Below are 27269 nucleotides of genomic sequence, written 5' to 3' on the forward strand. Positions count from 1 at the left end.
GTGTGCTAGTGTACTCCGTCTCAGAAGCTCACTGGATGAATTTAGGCCAGTCACTTTTACAGTCCAACTGATCCTACAGGGTTGCTATTAAGGGAAAAATAAGTGGAGGGAGCTCTATGTATGCAATCTTGAATTTCTGAACAATTAGGCAATATAAATGTAAAAAATCACTCTAAAGAGTAGAATGTCAACCGCAAAGAGCTTAAGGAGAAATGCTTTCTTCCTTGCTTACTCACAAGTAGTCCTTTAGTGAGTTAGGCAAAGGAGAAGCAGTTCCCTGCCTTACTGGTCTCAACACCCTTTTTTGTTATTTTTCTTCTTCTATGTTTGTTCTTGCTGCACCTAAAATTTATTTGTTTTTCAACAGCTCTGAGCTAGTTCTGTTTAATTCCAGAACCAGCTTTCGCCCCTCTCCATTATTTTCTGTCACCCTACTCCTGACATTTAAAGGGTAATTAAACTGTAATTTGTGATTGTCACATTCTTTAACGGCAAAGGCAATCTGTTTCTCTTTCCTGCATTCTGCAATCTTATCAGTCTCACATTTTAAAAATTTCCTAGCGTGCACAAACTTTGTTACAACCACTGGATTGCACAACAATACTATACACACCAATAACTTGCTTTCCATTAATAGAGGTTGTTAAGGTGTTCCTGATCAGGCTGAAGTCTATAACCAACAGTGAGGTATGCTGGGAATTGTGGTTCAACAACAGCTGAAGGACGACAGCTGCTTATTGCTTCTGCATCATGCTTTGTTTTGTTAGAGAGCTTGAGGAATGACCATCTTTTAAAACTTCTTTCAGTTAAGAGTTGAAGATAATTTTGTATTAACCTGTTGTGGGAACCTGTGGCCTAACACTCCAGCCCTGTGAAGGGAGAGTTGGCATTTAACAGTCCCCTCACTATTTCCTTGCACTTCTGCCAGGTTTTTGTCTCCTGCACTGGGCACTTTGGCAAATTGAGTGATTTAATACTTAAAGCAATTTTCTGCTGAGAGCTGAATGAATACAAGAGGGCACATTAGACTTACAAACAGTGCTTTTTTTGTAAAAGAAAAAGGTGCCGGAACTCACACATGTCATACAACCCGCCTTGCGTACGCTACAAGGTTCCATCCAAAAAAGGTGCCGGAACTCCGTTCTGAGCGTTCTATGAGAAAAAAAGCCCTGCTTACAAATATCGTAAGGCAAAGAAAGTGCTCCGTGAAAACCAGGCAAGTTAAAAACAAAGATGAGGATAAAAACTGATCACAACCAAGGAGAGTGGAAGAAAGTAAGTAAAATGAGAAGACTAGCACATTCTGGATGACTTGCAAGAATGTCTTGATGCCATTTATAACTGAAATGTACTTTTAAATGATACTTTATGAAACTGCTCTTTAGGTATTTGTGCTGGTGACATAATGAAACATTCTATTGCTTTGACTCACACAGCCTGAAATAATTTCCAAACACATTGCCTTTCCCCCTGTAGAAAAGGTTGAACATCCTGAAAGCTCATGAAAAAAACCCTCCATTTGGTTTTCAACGTCTTCCATTGTTTTTCTGCATAAATATAAATTGGAGGGAAATGTTGTGATTCAGGGTCAGCCTGTGGGTTCGGCAGTTGGGTCGGACGACTCAGAGGAGGAGGAGGGGGGTGTTGAAGAGCTTGCTGAGAATAATATTGAGGCTCCACAGAGCCCTCAGCCAGGCCCCTCCCACCTGGTCACGACGGAGACCCAGCTGTGTGAGCCTGACAGCGTGGATGAAGATGACCCACAGCTGGCCCTGTTCAAGGACGTCCGACGCAGGAGGCAGTCAATCAGGAGTAAACAGAGGAAGGCAATGGGGTACCTCAGAAGGAGGCAGAGAGAAGCCACGCCCTGAACTGTATAAAAGGGGAATGCGTGGGAGGGCTGGTTTGCTGAAGGCAACCACTTGAAAAGCTCCTGTTTCATGGTTCGTGTTTGCTCTCTTTGCTCTGTGTTTTTATGTTAATAAATTTGGCAGGCTTAATTCCAGCCTCTTGCCTTCTTGTAAAGGGGTTGTCCCTGCCTTTTCTGCAGGGCCGGTAGCAGGCTGGTACAGAACAGGAAAAGGAAAAAGGTACAAATGCCTCTATTTTGCCCTACAGTTAGTCCTTGACTTACAACAGTTCATTTAGTGACTGAAGTTACAACAATACTAAAAAAAGTAACATCACTTTTTGTCACACTGTTGTAGCATTCCCCCCCCCATGGTCACATGATCAAAATTCAGATGCTTGACAACTGGTTCATATTTATGACCGTTGCTGTGTCCTGAGATCATGTGATCACCTTTTGCGACCTTCTGACAAGCAAAGTCAATGGGGAAACCAGATTCACTCAACAGCCGGGTTATTAACTTAACAACTGCAGTGATACACTTAACAACTGTGGCAAAAAAAGTTGTAAACTCACTTAAGAAATGCCTTACTTAGCAACAGAAATTTTGGGCTCAATTGTGGTCATAAGCTGAGGACTACCTGTATTAGTCTTTTGCTGCATTCATTGACAAAGGAGGTCACTGCAGCTTTCTAATGCTCAAAGGTCAAATATACACTGTTATATCTCTGCATTAAACAGCCTGCCAAACAGTATCCTGCATTTAATCTTGTATTTATGGTCTCCACTTGATGCTATTTTAAAAAGATCTATGTATTAAGTACAGGCTAATTCAGTGTTAGTGAGGTTATAACAATTTGAGACCTTAAGCACGTGGCATCCTGTCAGTGTGAAGCAGGTAGCTGCTTGGGTTATAGCTGCCATCTGCAATATATACATGCTGTTGTCTTTTATGTCTGCACTGGGGCCCCAATATTGGAATATGAGGCTGTGAGTGGAAACCATCTTAACTTGGTGTCATTAGTGATGGCTTGTGGTGCTATTGCTACTCCCATCAGGTATGTGGTCAAAATGTCTTTTACTGATCTAAAGTGGGCCAGTTAGAGACGATTCTGTGAAAATGCCCCCCCCCCCCCCGGATATCGCTTGCTGACTGTTCGACGAAAGCAGCAGCTTGGATCCTCTGATCATTTTAGTAGGGGGGTCTTCCTTCTGTGCCATTTCTTGCCAGTTGAAAGTTTACATTGTTAAAATAGCCTTTGTTTTTGGGAAGAGGTGCAGCATTAAGTTTTGACATCCTAGGCCAGGGGTGGGGAACTCTTTTATGACTTGTGGACTTCAACTCCCAGAATTCCTGAGCCAGCCTTGCTGGCTCAGGAATTCTGGGAGTTGAAGTCCACAAGTCATAAAAGAGCCAAGGTTTCCCACCCCTTGCCTAGGCCAATGCCTACTCAGCCTTAGCCTAAAGCCAGCCTCACTCTCAGCAGAGAGAAGAGAATCACGATCTGTTAAAAAAAGTCCCAAGCAAGAATTAATTGTAGTTTCAGTCAGACCTCTAGCTCAGTGTTCATTTGAGCATGACACATCATTTCAGAGAAATCCCAAGCAACTGTTTTCATAAGGATGGACTTTCCCAAATTGACCTGAGTAAGTAAAGATTTATCACGCACACGAATAAAACGACATGATTAGGAAAATAAAAGCTAAGTATGGCAATCATTAATTGTTTGTATTGAATGGGTCCAAACTAGCAGAGGTTGAGAAAGAGGTATGTTGGCATGAACTAATTCATCACCCCAAAGAAGAAGGAAACAGCCAAAAGAAGATAATTGCATAAGTGATAAGACTTTCAATCATATAGACTTCATGACTCTAATATCACAATTCTTCCCCCTCATCTGCCTCTTGTATCATCTTGTTTGCTGATGAAGACATAGAAACATCTTAAAATCTTGTACTTTTGATGATCTCTGCAGAGGCTTAATCCAGCTGTTCTAACATGGATATGAAAGTCAACAGTGTTTTACAGAATAGAAGGTTTGAATAATTTCACAAAGTCAGGTGATGGCAGCAAAGAGCTACCCATTTGAATAATTCAGTGAATTATAAACTACAAGAGCATGTGTGGTTATTCATTTTTTCCCCTTTTTAGTGATGTAGTCATGACTCAAAAGAGAAATTTATCCATTTCAGTTTTTTCATTTTTTTTATCTTCAGTTTGACGGTTTCAGTTTCCACATTAATGTGCAGTTTATGAGAGTGTGTGGAGATATATCCATGTGAAAATATGTATACACCTTCATCTTTTAGTACATGTTTTTTTCCAAGCTGCCAGCAACTTTTCCCAATATATACAGTATTATGAGCATTTTTTAAAAAAAAACACAGCATAATTATATTTGGAGAAGTATGCATTGAAAAGATCACTATTGTTTCAGTTAAAGGTAAAGGTAAAGGTTCCCCCGCACATGCGTGCTAGTCGTTTCCGACTCTAGGGGCCGGTGCTCATCTCCGTTTCAAAGCCGAAGAGTCAGCGCTTGTCCGAGGACGTCTCCGTGGTCATGTGGCCGGCATGACTAGACGCCAAAGGCGCACGGAACGCTGTTACCTTCCCACCGTAGTGGTCCCTATTTTTCTACTTGCATTTTTACGTGCTTTCGAACTGCTAGGTTGGCAGAAGCTGGGACAAGTAACAGGCGCTCACTCTGCTACACGGCACTCGGGATTCGACCCGCCAAACTGCCGACCTTCTGATCGACAAGCTCAGCGTCCTAACCCGCTGAGCCACCGCGTCCCCTTATTGTTTCAGTTATGTGTGGTTTAAAACTGTACAATTGAGTAGGTTACCATAAAAATGCAAACTGAATAAAAATGTCCCTTATTCTCATCAATGCCCATGTATTTTTGTTCTCAATGGAAGAAATACCAGATGGTTTTCTGGTTTAATTCTGATGATCACATCACTGCCTACTGTATTGAAAAGCAGAGGTTCTCCAACTTTGTGGTGCCATGATATAGTCTTCTGTTTTTTGAGGAGAATAATGCCTCATGATGGGATACCAAGTATGCTCAAGCTGCCTAGAATCAATATGCAAGTGCATCATCAGGATCTGCCCTGGAAGCCTTGGAAGAGCCATTCTTGTGACTATACGCATGTTCCCATTGAAGCTTGAACCACACAGTACCACTGTCAATGGCATCAGGGACTAGCTTGTCTGTTTATATGCTAGCCCTGATTAGGCTGGTTGGGTGGGCAAACTTGTAGGCTGCACCCACTGCCATCAGGCTTCTGCTCCTATGCAAAAGAGTTGCCTTGTTCTTCTCCCTTAGAAAAAAAGAGGTTGCAATGAGGAGACAGGCTCTGATCTGCCAGCTGTCTACCCACTTGAGTATGCATCTGCATGAATTAAATCTCATTTTCATTATATAGAATCATCTCACACAACTATGACTGACTTTTGTGCATGCTGCTAGCAGAGGCCCTTGACGTGGATTGTTTTTAGTCCCAATCAGGGGTTAATCAGATCCCTTCAGGTTTATATTTAGTTTTAGGTAACCTTTATTATCATTTTTTTTACTGTGAGCACAATGGCACACATTAAAAATGAAATTTAGTTGCTTGCTCTCGAAGTGTACGCATACATAACACACATTTAAACATACTATATACAACATATGTATAGACCTGTACCCTTACATATAAATACATATAAATATTAACCACTGTCCATCTTGAATACATAACTGAAAGAGGAAGCTTGAGAGTTCACAAAGTTAATACTGTATGGAACAAAACTGTGACTGACTTTGGATGTTCTGCTTCAGATACCACGGAGCCTCCTCCCAGAAGGTAACAAAGAAAACAGGTTGTGAAGAGGATGCGTAGTGTCCCAGACAATCTTATGGACCTTGTTCAAACAACGCTTCCGTGCTATGTCCTGGATGGGAGGCAGGGAACTGCCAATGGTCTTTTCAGCCATCTTCACCACTTTCTGTACCGCCTTCCTTCTGATGCAGTGATGCTTCCAAACCAGACTGTGATGCTGTATGACAGGATGCTCTTGATCATCCCTCTGTAAAACGTGGTAAGGACAGGAAAAGGAAGATGTGTTTTTCTCATGTGATGCAGAAAATGCAGGCGCTGCTGTGTCGACTTCACCAGTGTCTCTCTGTTGAGCAACCAAGCCAGCTTACTTGTTAACTGCACACCCAGGAATTTGATGCTGGTAACAGGTGAATCATTAATGCATAGAGAAGTGTGGCTGTGCCTGCCTTTTCTGAAATCGACAATGATCTCTTTGGTTTTTCCAGTATTTAAAACTAGGCTGTTTTCCTTATACTAGTTCACCAAACCCTCAACTTCCCTGCGGTAAGCATCCTCATTGTCACCATGAATAAGGCCCACTACTGTTGTATCATATGCAAACTTCACGCTTATAACTACTGGTGCAAAGTTAATGAAATGGAGACTGATAGACTCCCCAAATTATGCCTACTAGAGCAAATAAAACTACAATCACAAATCTCCTGGATCACCAAACTAACAAATTTTGTAAAAAGCTGTGGCCTTCCTGTCTCTTGCGTAACAGGAGAACAATCTAAAAAAAGAGTTGCCCAAAGAATTAAGGATATAGAAGCACAAACTGATATAGCTATCCTTAGTAAGGTGGGTAAATTGAAATGGCTGAGTAAATACAAACGTACTTTTCAAGTAGACAGTTATTTGAAGTTACAACTCCCAAAACATCTTAGGGAGATATTTACGAGAGCGAGATTTGAACAGCTTGTCACAATGGTCAGATATGGGAGATTTCATGCTATACCGTACAATGTGCGTCTCTGCATTTGCGGAGCGGCAGAGGTAGAGGACCTGGCTCACATCCTATTTGACTGTTGTCTGTATAAGAGGGTGAGAGACAGGTATCTTGGTCTATATACCAAACGAATGACCCATTGGGATCCCCACATCAAAATAACTTACCTTATGTCCGGCGAGAACTTGAAAATAACATTTAACGTATCACAGTACTTAAACAAAATGATCCTGTTGAGATCTGCATATGTGGGACTGATTGGGGTAGATTGCAAGGGTGACTCCGAAATATAATGTTATCATATTTTATCTATATCTTAAATTATTGTACGTTATTACAATTTCATTTTAGATTGTATTTTATTACTATTTTATCTTAAATTGTATTTTATTTTAATTCCATTTTAAATTGTATTTTATCAAATTCCATTTTAAATTGTATTTTATCAAATTCCATTTTAAATTGCCTTTATCAAATTTTAGTAACAATTTGTTGCTGGAACTTTGCACTTTGATATGGCCGAAGGGCTAATCAATAAAGTTGTTGTTGTTGTATATGCAAACTTCACAATATGGTTGGTGGCAAACCTAGCACAACAGTCATGGGTCAACAGGGTGAACAGCAGTGGACTTAGGACATATATTAGGACTTATATACAATATTTTGCATGCCTCCATTCTTTTCAATGTCCTTCAACATACTGATTTTTAACCACAACATGCATCAAGTCCTATGCAAAACATTTTTTAATCTCTTGGCTTCTTGCAGAACATTGCTGTTTCTTTTTAACCAAATGACCTAGCTTTGCGCTCTGTTGCTACTACTGTAAACTAAGTTAGATATTTCTTGAGATAACTATAACCAAATAAAAGAAAATCTTGCAGAATATCATTAAGGCTAAGCCAGATCAGTTCTCTTAACCCTCAAAAGTTTGTAGGAAAATTTACTATTATAACTATAGTAATGAATACTATTACTACCCCAAATAAATTAAACTGTTTAAATTCTTTTTGGTGTTAAAAAAAATATCTCAATCTTTATTTCAGGTTTCAGTCTATTCCCAGAAACTAGATAGGATCAATATTTTCCAACAGTTGTTGGGAAGTCTGCTTTGCTGAAAATACTGTTGTTGTTTTTTAAAAATCTGGTTAATGGTACAAGATTTGTTCCCCTAAAAGAAAAACAGTGATTTTATTTTAGTGAATATAGGATATATATATAGGAATGGCTGGTTTTTTAAAAATGAACCTTCACTGTATGAAAAGCATTAAGTTTCAGTATGGGATTTGTTCATTTGTGTGTGATGAATTGTTAGGCCCGTTGACTTCTGGGTCTGACAAGAAATGTCACACTGACAGCTGAGAAACTGAAGCAGTAAAAATAGCTAAATTATTAATAACTTAGCACATGGAGAAAAGTTTAGATTTCTGCACAAATTGTTCATTGCTTATCTTATGTCTGACTTTTGGGGGCTAATATTCTAGCTCAGATATCCTGGTCAATTTTTTCCCTTGTCTTTTACATCTGGGCTGCAAAAATCAAGGTTCTTGTATCTCTTTCCTGGCACCTAGGAGTCATCCAGATGTTTGAAGTTCAGATTTGATAGCCCGACTTTACACCATATACAATCACTGCTTCCTTTGGAGAAATGTCACCCTAATGGATTACCCAGTGGTATTAAAAATATCAAGGATTGAGCATGATTTTGCCTCTGTCCAATCAATCTTATCTTAATTTAATAAACTAATATGCATGAACTGATTAGATAATGATTGTGTTTAACATCCAGCCTTCTTCCTTGGTTGCTACCCATAGTTTCTTATTTGCTCAATAAACTCATTAATCTCTATATTTTTGAAAAAGCTGTTTATTTTGGGAAATGCTTATTTATATCTTAGTATATTAAAAGGAGGGACGCGGTGGCTCAGTGGGTTAGGACGCTGAGCTTGTCGATCAGAAGGTCGGCAGTTTGGCGGGTTGAATCCCGAGTGCCGTGTAGCAGAGTGAGCGCCTGTTACTCGTCCCAGCTTCTGCCAACCTAGCAGTTCGAAAGCACGTAAAAATGCAAGTAGAAAAATAGGGACCACTACGGTGGGAAGGTAACAGTGTTCCATGCGCCTTTGGTGTCTAGTCATGCCAGCCACATGACCACGGAGACGTCCTCGGACAAGCGCTGGCTCTTCGGCTTTGAAACAGACATGAGCACCGGCCCCTAGAATCAGAAACGACTAGCACACATGTGCAGGGGAACCTTTACCTTTACCTATATTAAAAGGATACAATATTTTACCTGACTGAAATGAGTATAAAAAGAAAGGTGAATTTCTTCATATATCAAAAGATTGCTGGAAGGGAAAATAATTGTGTCCAGGGTCCTGATCTTCATAGTTATTTCTTTCACCCGTAACTGCAGCAAAATTAAGATCAGCAGTAGAAAAAAAGTTTTTTTTTTAAAAAATCAATGTTTATTGTCAGAACTAAGGTAGTTATTCAGTATCAGGTTGGAATTTTTTTCCCATTTTCTCCTTTGTCCAAATAATTGCTATAAATCAGCTGACTGATCAGATGTAGGAGAATCCATAAACAATACGCCATTGTGTTAATATGAAGCACAACATCAACGTCCCCTTGCATTGTTCTTCCAGAAAATCTCCATCCCCACAAAATAAACAATTCAATAACCCCCTCTTCTGGTCAGACGTTCATCTTTGTGAAGTGTTGAAGCACACTACTTGGGTTGACAGGGTCTGGGCTGTAATTGTTTTAGTTCTTCCAGTTGCTGTGCAGGAACTTGCCAGCTGTCACTTTTTCTTTTTTTTTTTTAAGTTAAAGCAACCATTCCTCCCTTCCTCCCCACTACAGTTGGGTCTATGACAATTCACCACAACCAGTCCACCACAGCCAACTTGCTATGGCCAACACACTGTAGGATAACTTGCCATGGTCAACTTGCCTCAGGACAAGAGTTACACTAATAGCAAAGAAATGGTGGAACAGAATCATTAAAGAAGGGATGCAAAAACAGGGACAGAATGAAATGTGAATGACAACAATTTATGTTAAATAATTGAATTGAATTGTTAAATTGCTTCACGGCAACTTGTCCCACAGCAAGTTGGCCATGGTGAGTTGGCCTCAGCGAGTTGTCCCATTCCACTACCCTGCTCACCCACCAATGGTTGTGCAGTTGAAGCCCCAGTAGAGAACTTTTAGGGTGGAATCTTACACATCTCTTAATTACCAGTGTTCAACTTCTCCCACACAAGTTGCATGATCTCACAACAGATGAAAGCTAGGGAACCCTCATGGCTGATGGGTAGTAGTTTAACCTGATGCATGACTTGAAAGCACTGTTTCTTAAGATTAAACTGAATTTCCAGAAAAAAAGAAGGGATTATATTAACAATGTAAGTCTTCTCATTGTACATTATTTGTGTATCTTCTCTTAATGCAGCATTGCCTAGTACATAATTTTTATTTATTTATTTATTTATTTATTTGTTTTTATAAACCACCCTTCTCCCGAGGGACTCGGGGCGGTGTACAGAATAAGGTAGGTATACAGATTGAACAATAGTGAAAAGACAATAGTAAAAACAAACTGGGACCCCAATTAGAGTTATCAGGCCAGGCCGGACTGCTGGAACAGGTAAGTTTTTAAGTCGCGCCGGAAGGTGCGGAGGTCGGGGGCCATCCGGATTTCGGTTGGCAAGCTGTTCCAGAGGGCTGGCGCACCCACTGAGAATGCCCTCCCCCTGGGGGCCACCAGCCGACATTCCTTGAGCGGTGGCACCCTGAGGAGGCCCTCTCTGTGGGAGCGCACAGGACGGTGGGGTGCTGACATTGGCAGAAGGTGCTCCCGTAGGTAGTCCGGACCTTTGTGTTATAACCTTTGTGTTATATAAACAAAATTGCTTTTGAAACTAAATGTTTGGGGATATATAACCTAAAAAGGAGTTCCAACTCCGTCCCATCTGTTCGGCTATTTGTTCCATTTACATTTTCCAATTAATTCCTTATTCTTGTAAAGCCCCATTCTTCCCCTCTGTCCTGTCAGCATCTGTACTCCTAACACCTCTGTTGATTCCATATACAGAAATATAAAAGCAACCTGGAGGAACCTTGTGAGAATTTAGAGAATACCAAAAAGAGCTTTTGTTCTTTTTCCTGGCAGCCCCCCTGAGCAATAAGATTTTGAAATGTTGAGTCTATCCTGTGATTCATTCCAAATTTTTGATTAAGTTCAGCCTTTTTGGACAATAGCTGAAAGGGATCTCATCCTTTATAAAAAAAATTTAATTCATTCTAGGCCAAGAAATGTAAAATCAAGGTTGGCCAAGTCAACATCCCCTTGGGAGAACTTAAGCTTTTCAATGCTCAGTGATGTGAAAGCAATGATGTGATTGTAGTTGTTGGAAATCAGTAACAGTTGTTTAAAGGTTAAGACTTTCAAAGAGTGGGATTTAATACAAGAAAATGACAGGTAAAAGGATATTGATATATATAAAATGACTGCTGAAGGGGAAATTGATGCAGTCGTCTGAGTCGCTGTTATTTCAGCATTTTTTTTAAAAAAAACCCTGTTTTTAGTGCATTTTTTAAAGCAGTTCTTTCATCTCTTTATCATCTGCGTAAGATAGAGTAAAATGAAAAATGGTGACTGTACTACGCTCATCTGCAGAGTTTCATGGGTGAGGATTTCGTCCTGACCATAACCAAACAATCATACAGTCTAAGATACAGAAAATAGGAGCTGTGGTGGTGCAGTAGTTAGAATGCAGTACTGCAGGCTAAACTCACTGCTCACTGCCAGGAGTTCGATTCTGACTGGCTCAAGGTTGACTCAGCCTTCCATCCTTCCAAGGTCGGAAAAATGAGGACCCAGATTGTTGGGGGCAATACGCTGATTCTGTAATATGACGTTTGGAGAGGGCTGTAAAAGCACTGTGAAGTGGTATATAAGTCTAAGTGCCATTGCTATTGCTATAACACAAATCCTAGAAATCAGGAGTCCTTTTTCACAAAAAGGAAAAGGGATACGGGAGAACCATGCCTTGCTAGGGGTTCCACTATGTGTGCCTGCAGCTATAGCTTCCAAAATATTGCATATGATGTATCTGTGTTTTTAAAAAGGAGGTTTTCACATACACAGGTACAGACCTCTTATTTGCAATTATTGATGCATTGTGTGGAGACCCATTTTCACCCATATTTAAGAGATAAAAAAAGGTTTTCCCTGTCCAGTCATATCTGACTCTAGGGGGTGGTGCTCATCCCTGTTTCCTAGCCAAGGGAACCAGCATTGTCTGAAGATGCTTCCGTGGTCATGTGGCTGTCATGACTATATGCTGAGGCTCACAGAACATTGTTGTCTTCTCACTGAAGTGGTACATATTATCTACTTCCAATGTGCATGCTTGCAAACTGCTACCGGTATGTTAGCAGGAGTGGGACATTCATGGGAACTCACCACATCAAATATACCTAGGTCTTGAACTGCCTACCTTCTGGTCGACAAGCCCAGCATCTTAACCGCTAAGCCATTGTGTCCCCTACATACCACCAAATCCATGGGTCCTGAGCAAGCCTTGAAGATTTGTATCCGCATCACAATTTATAAAGGGCTCTTTTTATTTGAAGTTAAAAATTATTGTTTTGGAATCTGATAAGCAGCTCTCTACTGAAGCAAGCCTGCTGAAATAGCTAGCAGGCTTGTAAATAGCAATCTCATATTTGTAATGATTTTATGGGTCAGAGAAAATGTTGACTGATTTATGTTAATTAGTAACCTAGCTTATGACTTTACTCTATGATTTGGGAGAGCAGTGTCTTGGCTGGAATATCTGAGTGCTGCATTTATCAAATAGGCAGATTTTAACTGTTTCATTTTACTACTAATTAAGATAATGATCATTCTTTTTCTTTGGAAGGTAGCTCTATTAGCTGATATCATTTAACACAGAAATGTAAAATGTAAGACTGTAAGGCCACATATTATCCCCACCCTCACATTCCATTTTTTTAAATTGAATAGCAGAGTAAAATTATTAAACATGTATAACTACTCATATTAACTGGGTTTAATTGCAATTACATTTCATTTAAATGAAATGAGACAAAATTGAGTTTTGATTTTTTTTCTCCCCGGCTCTACTTATATCTTCCCTGTATACCACAGGCCAACTTAACCATTAACGAGGGAGCAATTGGTATATATTATGTTGGTATTTATTTCCCATCAGCTCTTTCCGTAGCTTCAGAATTTTTTGAGAAAATAAAAGTTGTCAGATTCCTTTCTGCAACATTTCTCAAGTTTCCTTTCAATACCACAGTTAACCCCAGAGAAACATCACAACTAATCATACAACAAACAAAGCATCAGCTAATAAATATACAATTGTTGGAAACAGAATGCTGGATTATCACTCTATACTGAACAACCCAAATGGATTGTTGCATGGAGCATCTTCAGGAGGCCTCCAGAGTGATTAAATAGTTCAACAATACAATTGTGAAATGAAAATGTTCAGGTAGTATGTTTGAAAAACCTGTTCTTAGTGTCACCGCATTGTTATGTGTTTGCCAGTTAAGCATGTTGCAGTCTGCTCTGCAGCTGTGCTGTTATCTTATCATTGTAACCATGGTGAGTGTCACATGTTCAACCATGTTTTGGTTTCATGTCTGGTTCTACTACTGTAGAATCTAAGCCGGGATGATTTATGCACGGTCACTCACGCGCTCGTGACCTCTCGTCTAGACTACTGCAACGCTCTCTACATGGGGCTTCCCTTGAGGACCACCCGGAGGCTCCAACTGGTACAGAATGCAGCCGCGAGAGTTGTGTTGGGAGTCTCCCGATACTCCCATGTCACACCTCTGCTCCGTGAGCTGCATTGGTTACCAGTTGTCTTCCGGGTGAGATTCAAGGTACTAGTAATGGTGTTTAAAGCCCTACATGGCAGGGGTCCGGAATACCTTAGGGAACACCTGCTGCCGGCGTCTACTTCCCTCCGCCCTGTGCGTTCCCACAGAGAGGGCCTCCTCAGGGTGCCACCGGTCAGAGAATGTCGACTGGTGGCCCCCAGGGGGAGATCCTTCTCTGTGGGCGCCCCGGAGCTATGGAACCAGTTACCGGTTGAGCTCCGGACGGCGCCCGATCTTCGCTCCTTTCACCGCGATCTAAAAACATGTTCGAGCAAGCTGGCCTGGCCTGAGGGGGGATTGGTGGGGTTTTTATTATTTTTATTGGGGTTTTTAGTATGTATTAACTGTATTTTTTAATTGGGCATGTATTTAATTACTTTTTATCTTTTGTAATTTCTGTGTTTTATTCTTGCCCTGTACACCGCCCTGAGTCCTTCGGGAGAAGGGCGGTATAGAAATATTAAAATTAAAATTAAATTAAAATTAAATTACTGTGCGCACGTCCAAACAAAAGTTTCTTCTTTTTCTTTCTCTCTTTGCTGTCTGGTGAGCATGTAGTCAGTTAAGAGTCTTTCTTTTATTATCTCAGAGTTCGCGAGAGGTTTGGATCTAAAGGGGTGTAAGGTATTCTTGGATTGTGCTGTCTGTAAAAAATCCAAATCCAAAGCAGCAGCAATTCCAAAGCGTGCTACACGCCTGTCAACACACATTTTTGATTTGGTACACACTGACATAGTGGGTCCTTTTCCACCAACAATTGGTGGTAAAAAATATTTCTTGACAATTGTTGATAATTAGTCTAGATATGGATATGTATTTCCTATGAAAGAAAGATCTGAGACCTTTCGGATCTTTAAAGACTTTGCCGCTCTTGTCTATACCCAACACGATGTTAACATTGCTAGAATTCAGAGTGATTGCGGTGCTGAATTCATAGCGTTTTCAGGACTGGATGCGTAAGAATGGCATACTACACCAGACCTCAGCTCCTTACACTCTGGCTGAGAATGGAGTGGCAGAATGCAGAAATGGGGTACTGCAAACCATGATGCATTGCCTCCTTGAAGATGCTAACCTCGGTCTCCCATACTGGGGTGAGGCTATTAAATATGCTAATCATATCATCAACCGTACATGGAGTAGTGTAATAGATCAGACCCCTTACTTCATGTTATATGGATACAAGCCTGATCTCTCGCATCTCCATATTTTTGGTTCATACGCTATGGTGAATATTCCTTTAGCTCAAAGAAAGAAAGGAGGTCCTGCAGCAAAAAGAATGAGTTTATGGGTATTGATGATAATTCAAAATGGAGCAAATACATTGATTCCACTCATGTAATTGTGATTTCCCAATCTGCTGCTTTTGAGGAGGATGCTGACTGGTCCAGGATTCATTCTAATGATCCTGGAGTTTATTTTCCTAGAGATGCTGCTGCTAATGCCACGCAGCCTGATGCTCAAGATTCACAGGCAAATGTTCCTTCCATGAGTTCTTCTCAACCTACTGTTCCATCTTTGCAAGCCACCGATGCTGCCACTAGCAATGATGATGGAGACGAGGACGAAACGGAAGAACAGACGGTCGTTCTGGACGTTCCAAGAGGGCCACAAAGGGAATCCCTCCAAAACGGTATTCGTGGCATGTAACAAATGCACCTTTACCTTTGATTTGTAATGTTACTCTTCCTCCTGATAAGTTCACTCAAATCAAACATCTTCCTGAATCTGAGCAAGATAAATGGTATGAGGCAATGCAGGCTGAAATGGACAGTCTAAAGAAACTTCAAGTGTTTACGCCTGCAAGCCCTCCAGAAAACAAGAAAGTTATTGGCACTCGGTGGGTCTACAGAATTTAAAAGAAGCCAAATGGTGAGTCGTTGTATAAGGCCAGACTTGTAGCTCAGGGTTTCGCTCGTTATCCTGAGGACTATACAAACACTTACCCACAGTTCAGACCGAGAGTGTGAAAATCGCCTTAGCCACTGCAACTATCCTTGGTTTAGAGGTTTTCCAGTTCGATGTTGAAACGGCTTATCTACATGCTGACCTAGATGAAGAAATCTATGTGAAAGGTCCTCCAGGGTTCCGACAACAAGAAGGAGATACATGGTTTCTACACAAGAGTCTTTATGGTCTGAAACAGTCTGGTTTAATGTGGTACTTATGTCTTACTGACAAACTAAATTCAATGGGCTTTATTAAGTCCGAAACGGACGAATGCGTGTTTACTAAAAGATCTGATAATGGTATGAGATAGTTCTTGTTTATGTTGATGATATTGTTTATATTGGTCCAAATAAGCAGATGAGTGAGGATTTTGCTAAAGCTTTACAAAAGTATTTCACGTTGAAGGCTTTAGGATATATTAACACTTATTTGGGTGTTCAGGTTGTCAAAACTCAGAAGGGGTTTAGTCTTACACAAGAAGATAAAATTGAACAACTGTTGCATCACTGCAATATGAAGGATGCTAAGACAGTGAGTATACCCATGAAAACCGATTTTCACAACTTGGCACATGAACCAAGTCCTGAGTTCGAAGATCAAGCACTTTATCGCTCAGTAATTGGGTCGCTGCTGTATATTAGTAGTTGGACTAGACCCAACATTGCACTTAGTCTTAATCTCTTATCACGACACGTAGGCAAGGCAAAACAGTTTCATTGGACATGTGTTAAAAAAGTATTCAGATACTTAAAAGCACACTAAGAACATAGTTATTATTAGAACCGACATATACTGATTATGCAGTTATGTTGTTATGCTGATTCTGATTGGGTGAGCGATAAGAAATCACGTAAGAGTACTTCAGGTTATATGATATTCTTAAATGGATGTCCTGTGTACTGGCATGTGCGTAAACAGAATTTTGTTTCTTGTTCATCTACTGAAGCTGAATATGCTTGTGTTTCAGATGCATGTAATTCTCTAACGTGGTTTGATGCTTTAGTCGCAGATATCTGGACACATCCGATTCGACCAATCACTGTGATGGAAGATAATGAATCTGTGGTTTATATATCTGAAACACGGTTTACAGGGTCAAGGTCTAGACACATTGACATCCGTTATCAAAATATAAGACAAGTAGTTAAACAGGGTTTTGTGGAATTGCAGTATGTGCCTACACATGATCAGATTGCTGATATGCTTAACAAGCCACTTCCTGCAGCCCAGCATGAGTATCTGCGTAAGAAAATGTGTCTTATCTGAGTTCTGCTTTACTGACAAAGAAGGGGTTGTCACTGCGTTTTTATGTGTTTGCCAGTTAAGCATGTTGCAGTCTGCTCTGCAGCTGTGCTGTTATCTTATCATTGTAACCATGGTGAGTGTCACATGTTCAACCATGTTTTGGTTTTATGTCTGGTTCTACTACTGTGCGCATGTCCAAACAAGAGTTTCTTCTTTTTCTTTCTCTCTTTGCTGTCTGGTGAGCATGTAGTCAGTTAAGAGTCTTTCTTTTATTTTCTGATTAAAGTTTTTACAGTAGAATATGTTTCGGGTTTTCTTTCTTTTACCTGTTATTCACCATGCGTCAAATGAACCACGGTTCATCGACTTATGATAAGGAGTTTTTGATTTTCTCCTTTGACACTTAAGATTCTGGATGAATGCAGTAAAATATATTTGCAATATTTGTTTTACATTGTTGACTGTGTGTCATGGATTAGGAAGTTTATATGTTCATTTTTTATGTGTTTTAGTGAAATGATCAACCAGCAAACCTACTTTTGTGTAGCAGTGGCAGAACCTGGGGGTGGAGTCAAATGGGGAATCAGCCTAGAATCTCTACGTAGCCACAAAACTAAGTCCAACCCCTCTTGAATTCACTTTACCCTTATCTAGTGTCAAAACAGACCTTTCAAACCAGACACATTATCCTCTATGTAATCAGCCCAGATCTTCCTCCACTTATTGCATTTATTATTTGTGCCTCTTCAATAACCGTACGTACATGAACACATTGCCAAATGAAAGCATTTATTAAAAGACTTTATTCACAATTGATTTTTTTTACAAATATAGTTCTTAAAAATTAAGCATTTTGATCTCTTGTAACCAGATATTTCTATAAAGGTGGAAAAAGACTAAGTGGAATATGCGCAAACAAAAACATTATAACAAAATGACTGCATGGTCAGTTCACTTTAGCAACGAAGTGTCATTTGGGATCACAAAGCTGTCATACAACACACATAGCACTTAAATTAAGAAATTCCAGGGTTTTGTATATTGTGCATATCAATGTGGTTGATTTAGCTTTTTTGCTAAAAAGCAATGAAATTTAGACGCTGTCTAATCTGGAAAAGACACTTAAAAAAAATAGAGTTACTTTATTCTTAAACTATATACAGAGTGATCAGCATTAATTCAGTCATTTCTGGTAGGATAAAAGAGAACCCCAAAGTTGCTTGTGTGACGTTGCTAGTAAATTCTAAAAAAAAATAATCTGAAGCTATTCACACCATTGTAAATAATTTCAGGGTTTTAGCAATAACTTTTAAAATGGCAATCAATCTGAAACTTTATACTTTGGCAGTTTTCTGCAAAACTCGACTTTGCTGTTTTGAAGATATAAAACGTTTCTTTTATAGTTAGCAATTCTAAGGGACATACAATCTTCTTGTCTACTTACATCACTTTACAAAAAAGATACATTAGTGCAGCTTGTACATATAACCTGATTACCTCTAAGTTATAGAACTATAGAAACTTTGTGCTCTTTTAAATAATAACCCCCATGAGAAAATTACAACTCTCTTTAAAAAGAAATATGAAATTGATAAAAACACTTGAGTCACTGCGTTTGAGGAGATTATGCACAATTAATTGCCTCTAAAGAATGGAAAGGGGGGTGGGCATAATTTTTAAAATCATTTTTCATTTGATTTATAGAAGCAGACAAAGATGACTACAAGAAAATATTAACTTCACAGACATTAAGCCATGGATCACTGGCCTATGATTTATTAAATAAATCACAATGGTTAAGTTCACACAATATGGGAACTTGAAATCAGACCTTAAGGTTATATAGGAGCAGGTCAGAGTCCAATTTACCCCAAATGACACCCAGATGCAGTATATGCTGGAGGAGTGGCAGCGAAAAGAGGAGGGGAAATGCCACATGAGCCAATATCAGCTTCACAAATTAAATATAATGATTAAAAAGAATAAGTGAAATGATTCCCTTGTATTTATTTTTTTTAAAACTGGCACATTTTGGGGAGCAAGCTGGTATAGTATTGGAAGTGGATTGCTGGATGTCTAACACAGCATTTCTGTGAAGGATATTTGAATCCAATAATATATAGTCTTGAAACAGTTATATTAACAAAAAAATCCCACAAGAACAACAAAAAAGCAAACCTTTGGATTATAGCCTTAAACAGGGGGAACAAATTATTTGCTATTCCAAATATTTTCATGTAAACATAACAATGAGGATATGATATGTTCGTGATATACTGTAGGTGGAAGATAAACAATGAAGGACTACTGATGGTCCTACAAAAAAATAAGAGTCTTGGAGAACAACTGACAAAACAAACAAACATGAAGTACTGCATCAGAGATAGTCATACCAGGTAACCATTTCTGGTTTTATCAGTTTATTCTTAGGAAATTAAAAAGTTTTAACAAAATGTGTTCTTCAAAAGGTCTTGAACAGGACTAAGAATTTAATTATCATTTGTTGGATGATGCAAGGCAAGTCATGGCAGTGCACAGCATCACAAGGAGGAATAATAACTTACAGTGTTGTTTTGTGAAAAGGATTTCAAGGTTAGAGGCCATAATAAGACTTTTACCATCAAGGGTGGCTCCCAAAGAAAGTAAAAATGGCATTTTAGTTGAAAAAAATAAAGAACTGGAAATCAACTGTATTTTTACATTAAAACTGCTACATAATTTTTATTTTTAACAAATTTGATGCCTCTGAACCGATAATATTGCACGTTATTAGCTACACAAATGATTGCTGCCCTACTACACTTACTTGCAGAAAGTGCATTGACTTTAAAAGTATTTTGGTCAATCAATACCAGTAGATTTGTAACAGGATGAATAATATTAATAATAAATCCTGTACAGCAGTATATAGTTTGATTCTCACTCTATGTAATTATATACTGCATATATGTCTTACTAGTTAACATGCTGAGCAGCTACAGAAGTTATCTTTCTTTGCTGATAAAACAGGTTAATGTTATTTGGTAATTAATTTTATGTTACATCTGTAATATAATACTGCAATCCAAAATAAACTTTACTACTTATTCCATTATTATGGCAAGAAAATCAACTGTCCCTATGTAAAAACAGGTTGTGATGTAATTTGTATCCCGCCCCCCAAGTCATACATATTGGCATTGAATCTAAAAACAAAGCAGAAATTAATTTCCCCCAATGTTCCATAATAGAAATTGTATTTGCTTTTCTGTAAATCAGCATTTGAAAAACTTAATGTGAAGGTAGTTCAGGACGTAGAGAACCAAACAGAAAATACAAGGGCCCAACAAATGAGAAGCATTTTTTTCCAATTTGTTACTCAAAATTATATGCATGTTAGTAGTAGTCTATATAATCGAGAAATGACATCATTTTGTACAAAAAATGTCTTAATAATAATGATTTGCTAGCTGTAACAGTCCTGTTCCAAATATACATGAACGTCCTTGTTCCTCCAATAATTTTATTTGCTGATTTTTTTTCAGTTGCCATGTTTGATTTTCAGAATAGCTTTTAAGATTTGGAGGGTGTGTGAAACTTAATATGCAAGCTGGCACAGAGAGGCACAGAAAAAGATCCCGGTAAAATTGGGAGGGCAGGGGCATGAAAGGGAATTATTGCTTGTGGTTCACCCTATTCAAACTAGCAGATCATCATTATGGCCAAACCTAGAACCCAGCACAATATGATCATCCACAGGGTTCATAAATAGAGATGTGATGTTGCAGCAGCACTGGAAGATGACTGAGCCATACTGCAGAGGAAACGATTTGTACTGAGATGTAGCAAGTTCTGAAAAGCCTCACCTCAGTGCAGACACTCACAACGTTATATATCATCAGGTTGTCTGTGGATCAGGGAATAAGTTTATGCAATTTTTCATCTTATCTTGGTTCAAAACTTAAGATAGCTAAATTTCATAGCATAAACGTGCTTGCACTAACTAATCTGAGCGTCCAGATAGGAGGCTGTGTCACGGTATAGTAAATACAATTTTTAGGACTGCAATGAAACTTTTAGGACTAGAGGGTAGCCAAAATTCAGTTTTAAAAGCTACATAATGAAGAAAGGCTACCACAACAAGTTCCCTTCTGTTGTACACCAATCCCCAGCTTTCTTTTCAACAAAATTTTGCTCTGTTACATGAAGGCTGCTAAACATGGCGTATCATATAAAATTAATCCCTACTCGCATTGTTTAATGTTGCTTATTAAAACTATAATATTTACAGAAGCATCCCAAATGTAAACAGGAAAAAGGACCATTCCAAAACAAAACAAAACAAAACTGAACTAAACTAAATCAGTCAACATTATCACTTTGATAAACAGTTTAGGTTCCCCCTGCCCCCTGCAGTAAAGCATTAAAGTACTGTGGTCAATTCTTTCAAAAGGGAATTAGAGCCACAGTGTGAACTTCTAAAACATGGTAGGTACCTCTGAGGTATATTATCCTCCTCTTTCCACATCATTGTGCCCAATGTCTGTCAAGTGGAAGATGAAGTTAATGGAATGTTGGAAATAGCAATAACAGACTCGTAGAATAGGACTAACCAATCTCCAAATAGGATAAATCTCAAAGCACAAAAAAGGATATCGCTCATTAGAATAGTTCATCTTGCATAACAACTAAAGTTTTACAGGAAACAGATTTTTCCTTTCTGAGAAAACACTGCTGAAACTCTATTTTCACCAAGACAGGCTTTGAGAACTGTGCAGTCTCAAAGGGTATCTGTGAAACCATGTCCAAAAGCCAACCCAATTTCACAGTTGTTCATGAAACAAATTCAGAGGCAAAGAAATAGATGGGCTCCAAAATTATCTGTGGTTAGGCTTGATATGCAAATAAGTGAAAAAGAATTCATAATCCAGGCTTCTAAGACAAGCCACAGTTCAATGTAATGGTATATACAGATAAGATAAAACTATATCTGGTTTATATGAATAGTACTTCTTTCTAAGTATTCTGATTACCAATTAATGATAGACCCGCATAAGAAGAGGCTGTCACAGTTAGATTTGTCTCCACTGATCAGACAAATCCCACTGGACCAGATTTAAAAAGAAAAAAGCTCTTCGTACTTAATTCTTTATGGCTTTTTGCAACACAGCAAAGTATTACGGCTTAAAGCAGACATCTCCTCACAGAGGAGAAAACAATTTTGCAGTCTAAACATAAAGTGAAAAAGTAAGTAACACAATGAATTCTGTATTCTGTTTGACCACATACTTATTATACTGATGGTCAACAAAATCTAGAGATGACACATGACATGCTGGGAAAACATAAATATTAATAATTAAAATTAATAATATTAGGTCCTTTGAGAAAAATTGCCAGGTTGATAGCAGACTGCAAAAAACAAACAAAACGTGAAACAGAACCTGGTTGAAGACTAGAACATTAACAGCCATATAATATGCCCAAAGAAAATTCAAAACAGCTTTATTTGCTTTCTTTTTCCTCTTTTTCTCTTTTAATAATTGGGAAAGGGTGTGCCTCTGTGTTAAAGACCCAATGTTCAAATGGAAGAATATCATCTTCAGAGAATAATAAATATAAGTACCTAGAAAAGAACAAAATGCATTATTAATACATTATAAAATTAGAAGTACATAGCAGATATAGCATATTTATTTTATTTATACTGAGACTTTATTATATTAAGAATTTGCTTAGTATTTCATTGAGAAGCATCCAAACTTCCACTGGAAAAAGAGAGGGTGATTGTATTTTAATTATGATGTTTGAGCTACTTACTGCTCCAACCTAGCAAAGTATTAATTCATAACTCACTTAAAAATCTGTTCAATTGCTTACTTGAGCGTTTCTGAAAGGAAGAAACTCTGTTGTACATCATCATGGCTTTTACGATTGCTGTAAACATCCCTAAGGCCAGAATAGCCACCATCTACTCTGCAATATTTTTCCAATGCCTGAATTTAAAAAAATAGAAAAAATAGGGTATTTTATAAGTAACTTTCTCAGTGCAAAACATTGTAGGGTAATTTGCACTATAATACCACTTCATAATTTTAAACTTAAAGCAATTATCACAATAATAGCATATTCTGCATAAATCACCTCAGTCATGCTGCGCTGAAATCTGGAGTCAAATTAATGTAAGAATCTTACTACAACTCCCATTATTTTTATTGCAAACAAAGAAATTGCCTTTTTCTAATTCAGAAACTGACTTGTTTGAATAAACAACAATAATAAATTATGTTGTGTGGTATTGTTTCCGTTAAGTACCTCTTGCCCTACACAGATCTTAACTGATGCATATTTTTATACGGCATTATTTAAACACCTTGATAAATGTTTATTCTCATATCGGTTTTATCCTTTTAAATTGGTAATTTTATTCCAGTTTTGACAAAGCATCCCTTTTGGTAGAACAAGTGGTAGCATTAATTTAAATGAAAATAAAAACACATGTAAATAATTAAGATAATAATAAGAACAATTCTAACTGGGATTGGGATGAGGAACTGACAGATGGATAGTCTTTAGTAGGAGCTGTCTTTTTCATAGCAGGGTCCATTGCAACAACTGGAAAAATAAATTCCGAGCCACAAACCCCACACTGATGCTGATCAAGAAAGTGACTATAATCCCTCTTGAGGAACCATGAAGCTTTAAATCCTGGTTACAATTCAAGATGAAAAAGGTTTCTGATGATAGAAAAAGGGTGAGGATTCATTTGATATTTTAATTCTGTTAGATAGGAAGGATTCTGTTTGTACTCAAAGTTGACTTGATCATCTTGTCTAGACATCTTATATCAATAATAGCTGAAACTACTGAAATGTCTGGAGATTACAAATACTAGGGGGAAAATCCTATACTAATCAAATGTTTTTCCCCGTCTTGTTCCTTTGGATTGGATTATTGGATTTTAAAGATAAAAACAGAGGAAAAAAATGAAATTAAAAATGAAAATTGTATTAACTATGGCTAATTATGTTTTAATAAATTATCATTTTCTTTCTTTTTTCTTAAACAGTAGATATAAAAAATGGGAAATGGTTGAAATCTTTCAAATGGCTTTTATCCGCCTGAGATAAATCACAGCCTACCAATTATATTTCTAATCCATTTAAACAGCATATTGCTGCATGTACTAAATTCAAATAACTCTTTAAAATGGAAAATACATAAATTATGAGATACTTCAAAGAAATAACTTAAATGTTGTTACCTCTACAGCTTCCCAACCCCACTGCCGGTACTTGGGATCATGAGTGAATCGCCACATATACATATAGGTTTCTATAACTTCAGGTCGTAAGATGTAATATTTTTCATTCTGTCTGGTAGCAATTGCCTCAACTCCACCATCAAATCGGAAAGCTTCTGGCCCCAATTTCATACCTACACACAATATTAAAGTATTCAGCTTTATCAGTGCTGGTATGAAGCCCTTTCAAAAGTGTTAGTAAAGAACAATATCTTAATATATGTGAATTACCTTATTACTATATAACATCTTGTAATTTAGAACTCCAAAGTACAGGATTGTCCTGCTGTACAAGGAGGTTGGTAAAACATTTGTTAGCCACTCAACAGTTTTGGAATCTGAAGGGCCACAGTAGGCAGAAAAATGATGAAAAGAGAGTAGATCAGTTCTACTTAATTTGAAGAGGAAAAACTCTGTCAAGCTTTACATTATACAGTAGCTTTAATGGGATTCTTGCCTCAACATGATAGGAAATTGTGTGATGTTTGTGCTCTGGCATTTAATACCTGAGAAATATCCAAATATCAGAAAAACAATATTTGAAGCAATCGTAAATACTTTTTCTAGTGGTAGGGTCTAATACAGCAAAATGTTTTTGGGAGCTTTAGCTGGAACACTTTACAAAATTGTGTAATGGTATCTAGAATCACGAAATGTTCCTAAACATTGTTTTATTGTATTCAAAACATATTTTTGTTGAATCAATTTCTTTTAAGTTTTACACAATCAAACTAAAACAAAAACAAGGAAAATCAAACTCAGATATCAAAATATAACAAAAATTTTTGGGAAATACATTGCATTTAAAAAAAAGAAACTATGTGACAGCTGTAGGGCAGGAGCTGGTAACACAGAATTCCCAACAACCCAACATGGCACCTGCAGACCCCCAAATTTAAAAAAATGTTTAGATATATGGAGTTGAAATATATCATGCATGCCCATTGTCATGAATGTTTTCATGTTCAAACACATGGACTTGGACATGTATTTATTTTATTGATGGTTGTGAAATTTGTTCAACAGTGGCAAACCTAGGTTTCATACTGTGATAGATTTTCCCTGTTACTTAAAATTCTGGCTGGAAAAGATTAGAATGATATGGGTATGTTGCACCACTGATGAAGAACAGCTTTGTGACAATATATACACAATAAAGGAGTTGGGTTCACCTTCATTAAGATCTATGGACTGATACCTAAATTGGCAGATGTCTGATGATAGGCCCTCAAATTGGTTATTCTTAGTCCATTATTTTTTTCCCCATTAACTCCCATGGGAAGAATTTAAAAAGAAAAACAATCAGAATGGGAAGGGCAAAAAAATTCCCCTGCCTCTTTACTCTGGGTACTCTGATCTACTAAGATTCCAGTTGTGTTACAGTCCGTAGAGTATCTCCCTTTACGTTTCAGTGCACACGATTAGCCATTTAAGAAAATTGCTCCATTTCTCTGCTACATAGTATTACTCTGTTTCTGAACATATTAACCAAGTGTTTTTAGACAGCATCCTGGAAAATTTTAATACTAATCTTTACATCAGACTGTTAATTCGAAGCACAACACTGTCACAGGCAAGGGAGGGTAACACTTGGCTCTCTAGGTATTATCCAATTAAAGCTCTCTCAACATTGGTTATGCTAGCTGGGATTAATGGAGCTGTAACTCAGCAAATTTGAAGGGCCATATATTCTCATTTCTGTTATAAGCAATCCAACTACTTCCCCTACAAACATAAAGTACATTACAGATGGAAAACTTTATAAGGATACTTCTAACTCTATAATATGTAAAGGCAGGAACTACATGTAATAAAAATGTCTTACACAATTGATATCAGTTTGATTGGAAAAAAGCCAAATACATTGCCCTGAATTCAAGAACAGGAACAAGCAACATTTTAAAGTCAGAACAACAACACTCAACAATTTATAATTACCTGTACGGTCATAAGATTCATGACATGTGCGGGCAATTTCAGCTCCAAGTTCAATGTGATGTCCAGTTTGATCAGCTGGTGCTCCATCTGCACCCAGAACAAACATCCCTCCAGCAAAACAAGTAAGATGACCCATTTTGTGTTCAAGGAGGCCACCTTTCCACTCAGCAATGTACATTAAACCATTGCTGGATTTCCTGATTAGATGGGTTTCTATGGACTAGAATTGTTAAAAAAACTGTTATTAATCTATAATAAATAATTACAATAATATAAATATTATTTTTCACATATTTGAATATTTTTCACATACTTGAAAGCACCAAACATAATACTTAAAATGAGTTGGGGGATTGCCCATTTTGTTATAGACTGCTTTTATCTCTATTCCAGCCAAAGTATAGAAAACATGATTAGTGAACACAGAATGCAATTGTTGTTATAGAAGAATTAATACAACTTGGACAAAGAGAATCAGTGTCTCAAAAACCTTTGAATTAAATTTGAATGTATTAACAAGTATCTAGAATGGGGTGATTTGGTAGACAATAGCTAAGTCATACATTATAGTAAGCGATAATATGGCTTGCTTGGAGTAGTGTTGTGTGAATTTAGTCAAATATAATTCATTCAAGGAACATGGCTAAAATATCACGGCATACTGTGATATGTAAACCCAGTCAAGTAAATTTAAACTTTCAAAACAAAGCCTACCCAACCCAGCCCAAAATGTATGACAAAGCCCTTAAGCAAAGGTTTCTGAGCAGATTTAGATGTGGGATAGGAAAAGAGATCCTCTTGTTGATTTTTCTATTTTTTTTTAAGAAAAGCAAACAGAATCAGTGGACTTTGTTGAAATGGAAATTTCTAAGGAGATGCTTGAACTTATTAGTTGAACAAGGAACTTGTTCAAACATGATTTGGAGTTCAAAATGATGAGTGAGCTGGCCCAGGTGAGGGTGGAAAAATCAGGTTAGTCTTGCAACAAAAAAGATTTTTGAATAGAATGGTAAATAAAAGGAAATGTGGGGTAAATGTAAACTATTGGCACATTGGGACAAAACAAAATCCTAATTCATTTTCCACTGGGTAATGGGTGATCAGGAAACTGTCTTCTCACACCTTCTCTTCTCCATTTCTAAAGCATGAAATGCCTAAAAAGCCACTACATGTAATGGAATAGCTGCCACAAGTAAAGGGAAGAACTGCTTTGTCAATGCAATATTCCTTTGGAGACTGGCTTTAGGTGATTTGATTCAACTGTTTT

General features: G+C 37.9%; 1 protein-coding gene across 1 annotated transcript in view; it reads right to left on the minus strand.

The window, feature by feature from the left end:
* Positions 1-17567: 17567 nt before the first annotated feature.
* Positions 17568-27269, minus strand: part of MAN1A1 (mannosidase alpha class 1A member 1) — a gene marked incomplete at its 5' end in the record, with an annotated part of 70333 nt that continues 60631 nt past the window's right edge. The window contains 4 exons of the mRNA XM_081313054.1: positions 17568-22387; positions 22642-22757; positions 24026-24198; positions 26003-26222. Coding sequence (XP_081169180.1) covers positions 22267-22387; positions 22642-22757; positions 24026-24198; positions 26003-26222 — 630 coding nt within the window. The 3' untranslated portion in view covers positions 17568-22266. The remainder of the gene's footprint in view (positions 22388-22641; positions 22758-24025; positions 24199-26002; positions 26223-27269) is intronic.

This window comes from Vipera berus (assembly GCF_964194415.1).
Source record: "Vipera berus genome assembly, chromosome: 1".
In the NCBI taxonomy this organism is placed as follows: domain Eukaryota; kingdom Metazoa; phylum Chordata; class Lepidosauria; order Squamata; family Viperidae; genus Vipera; species Vipera berus.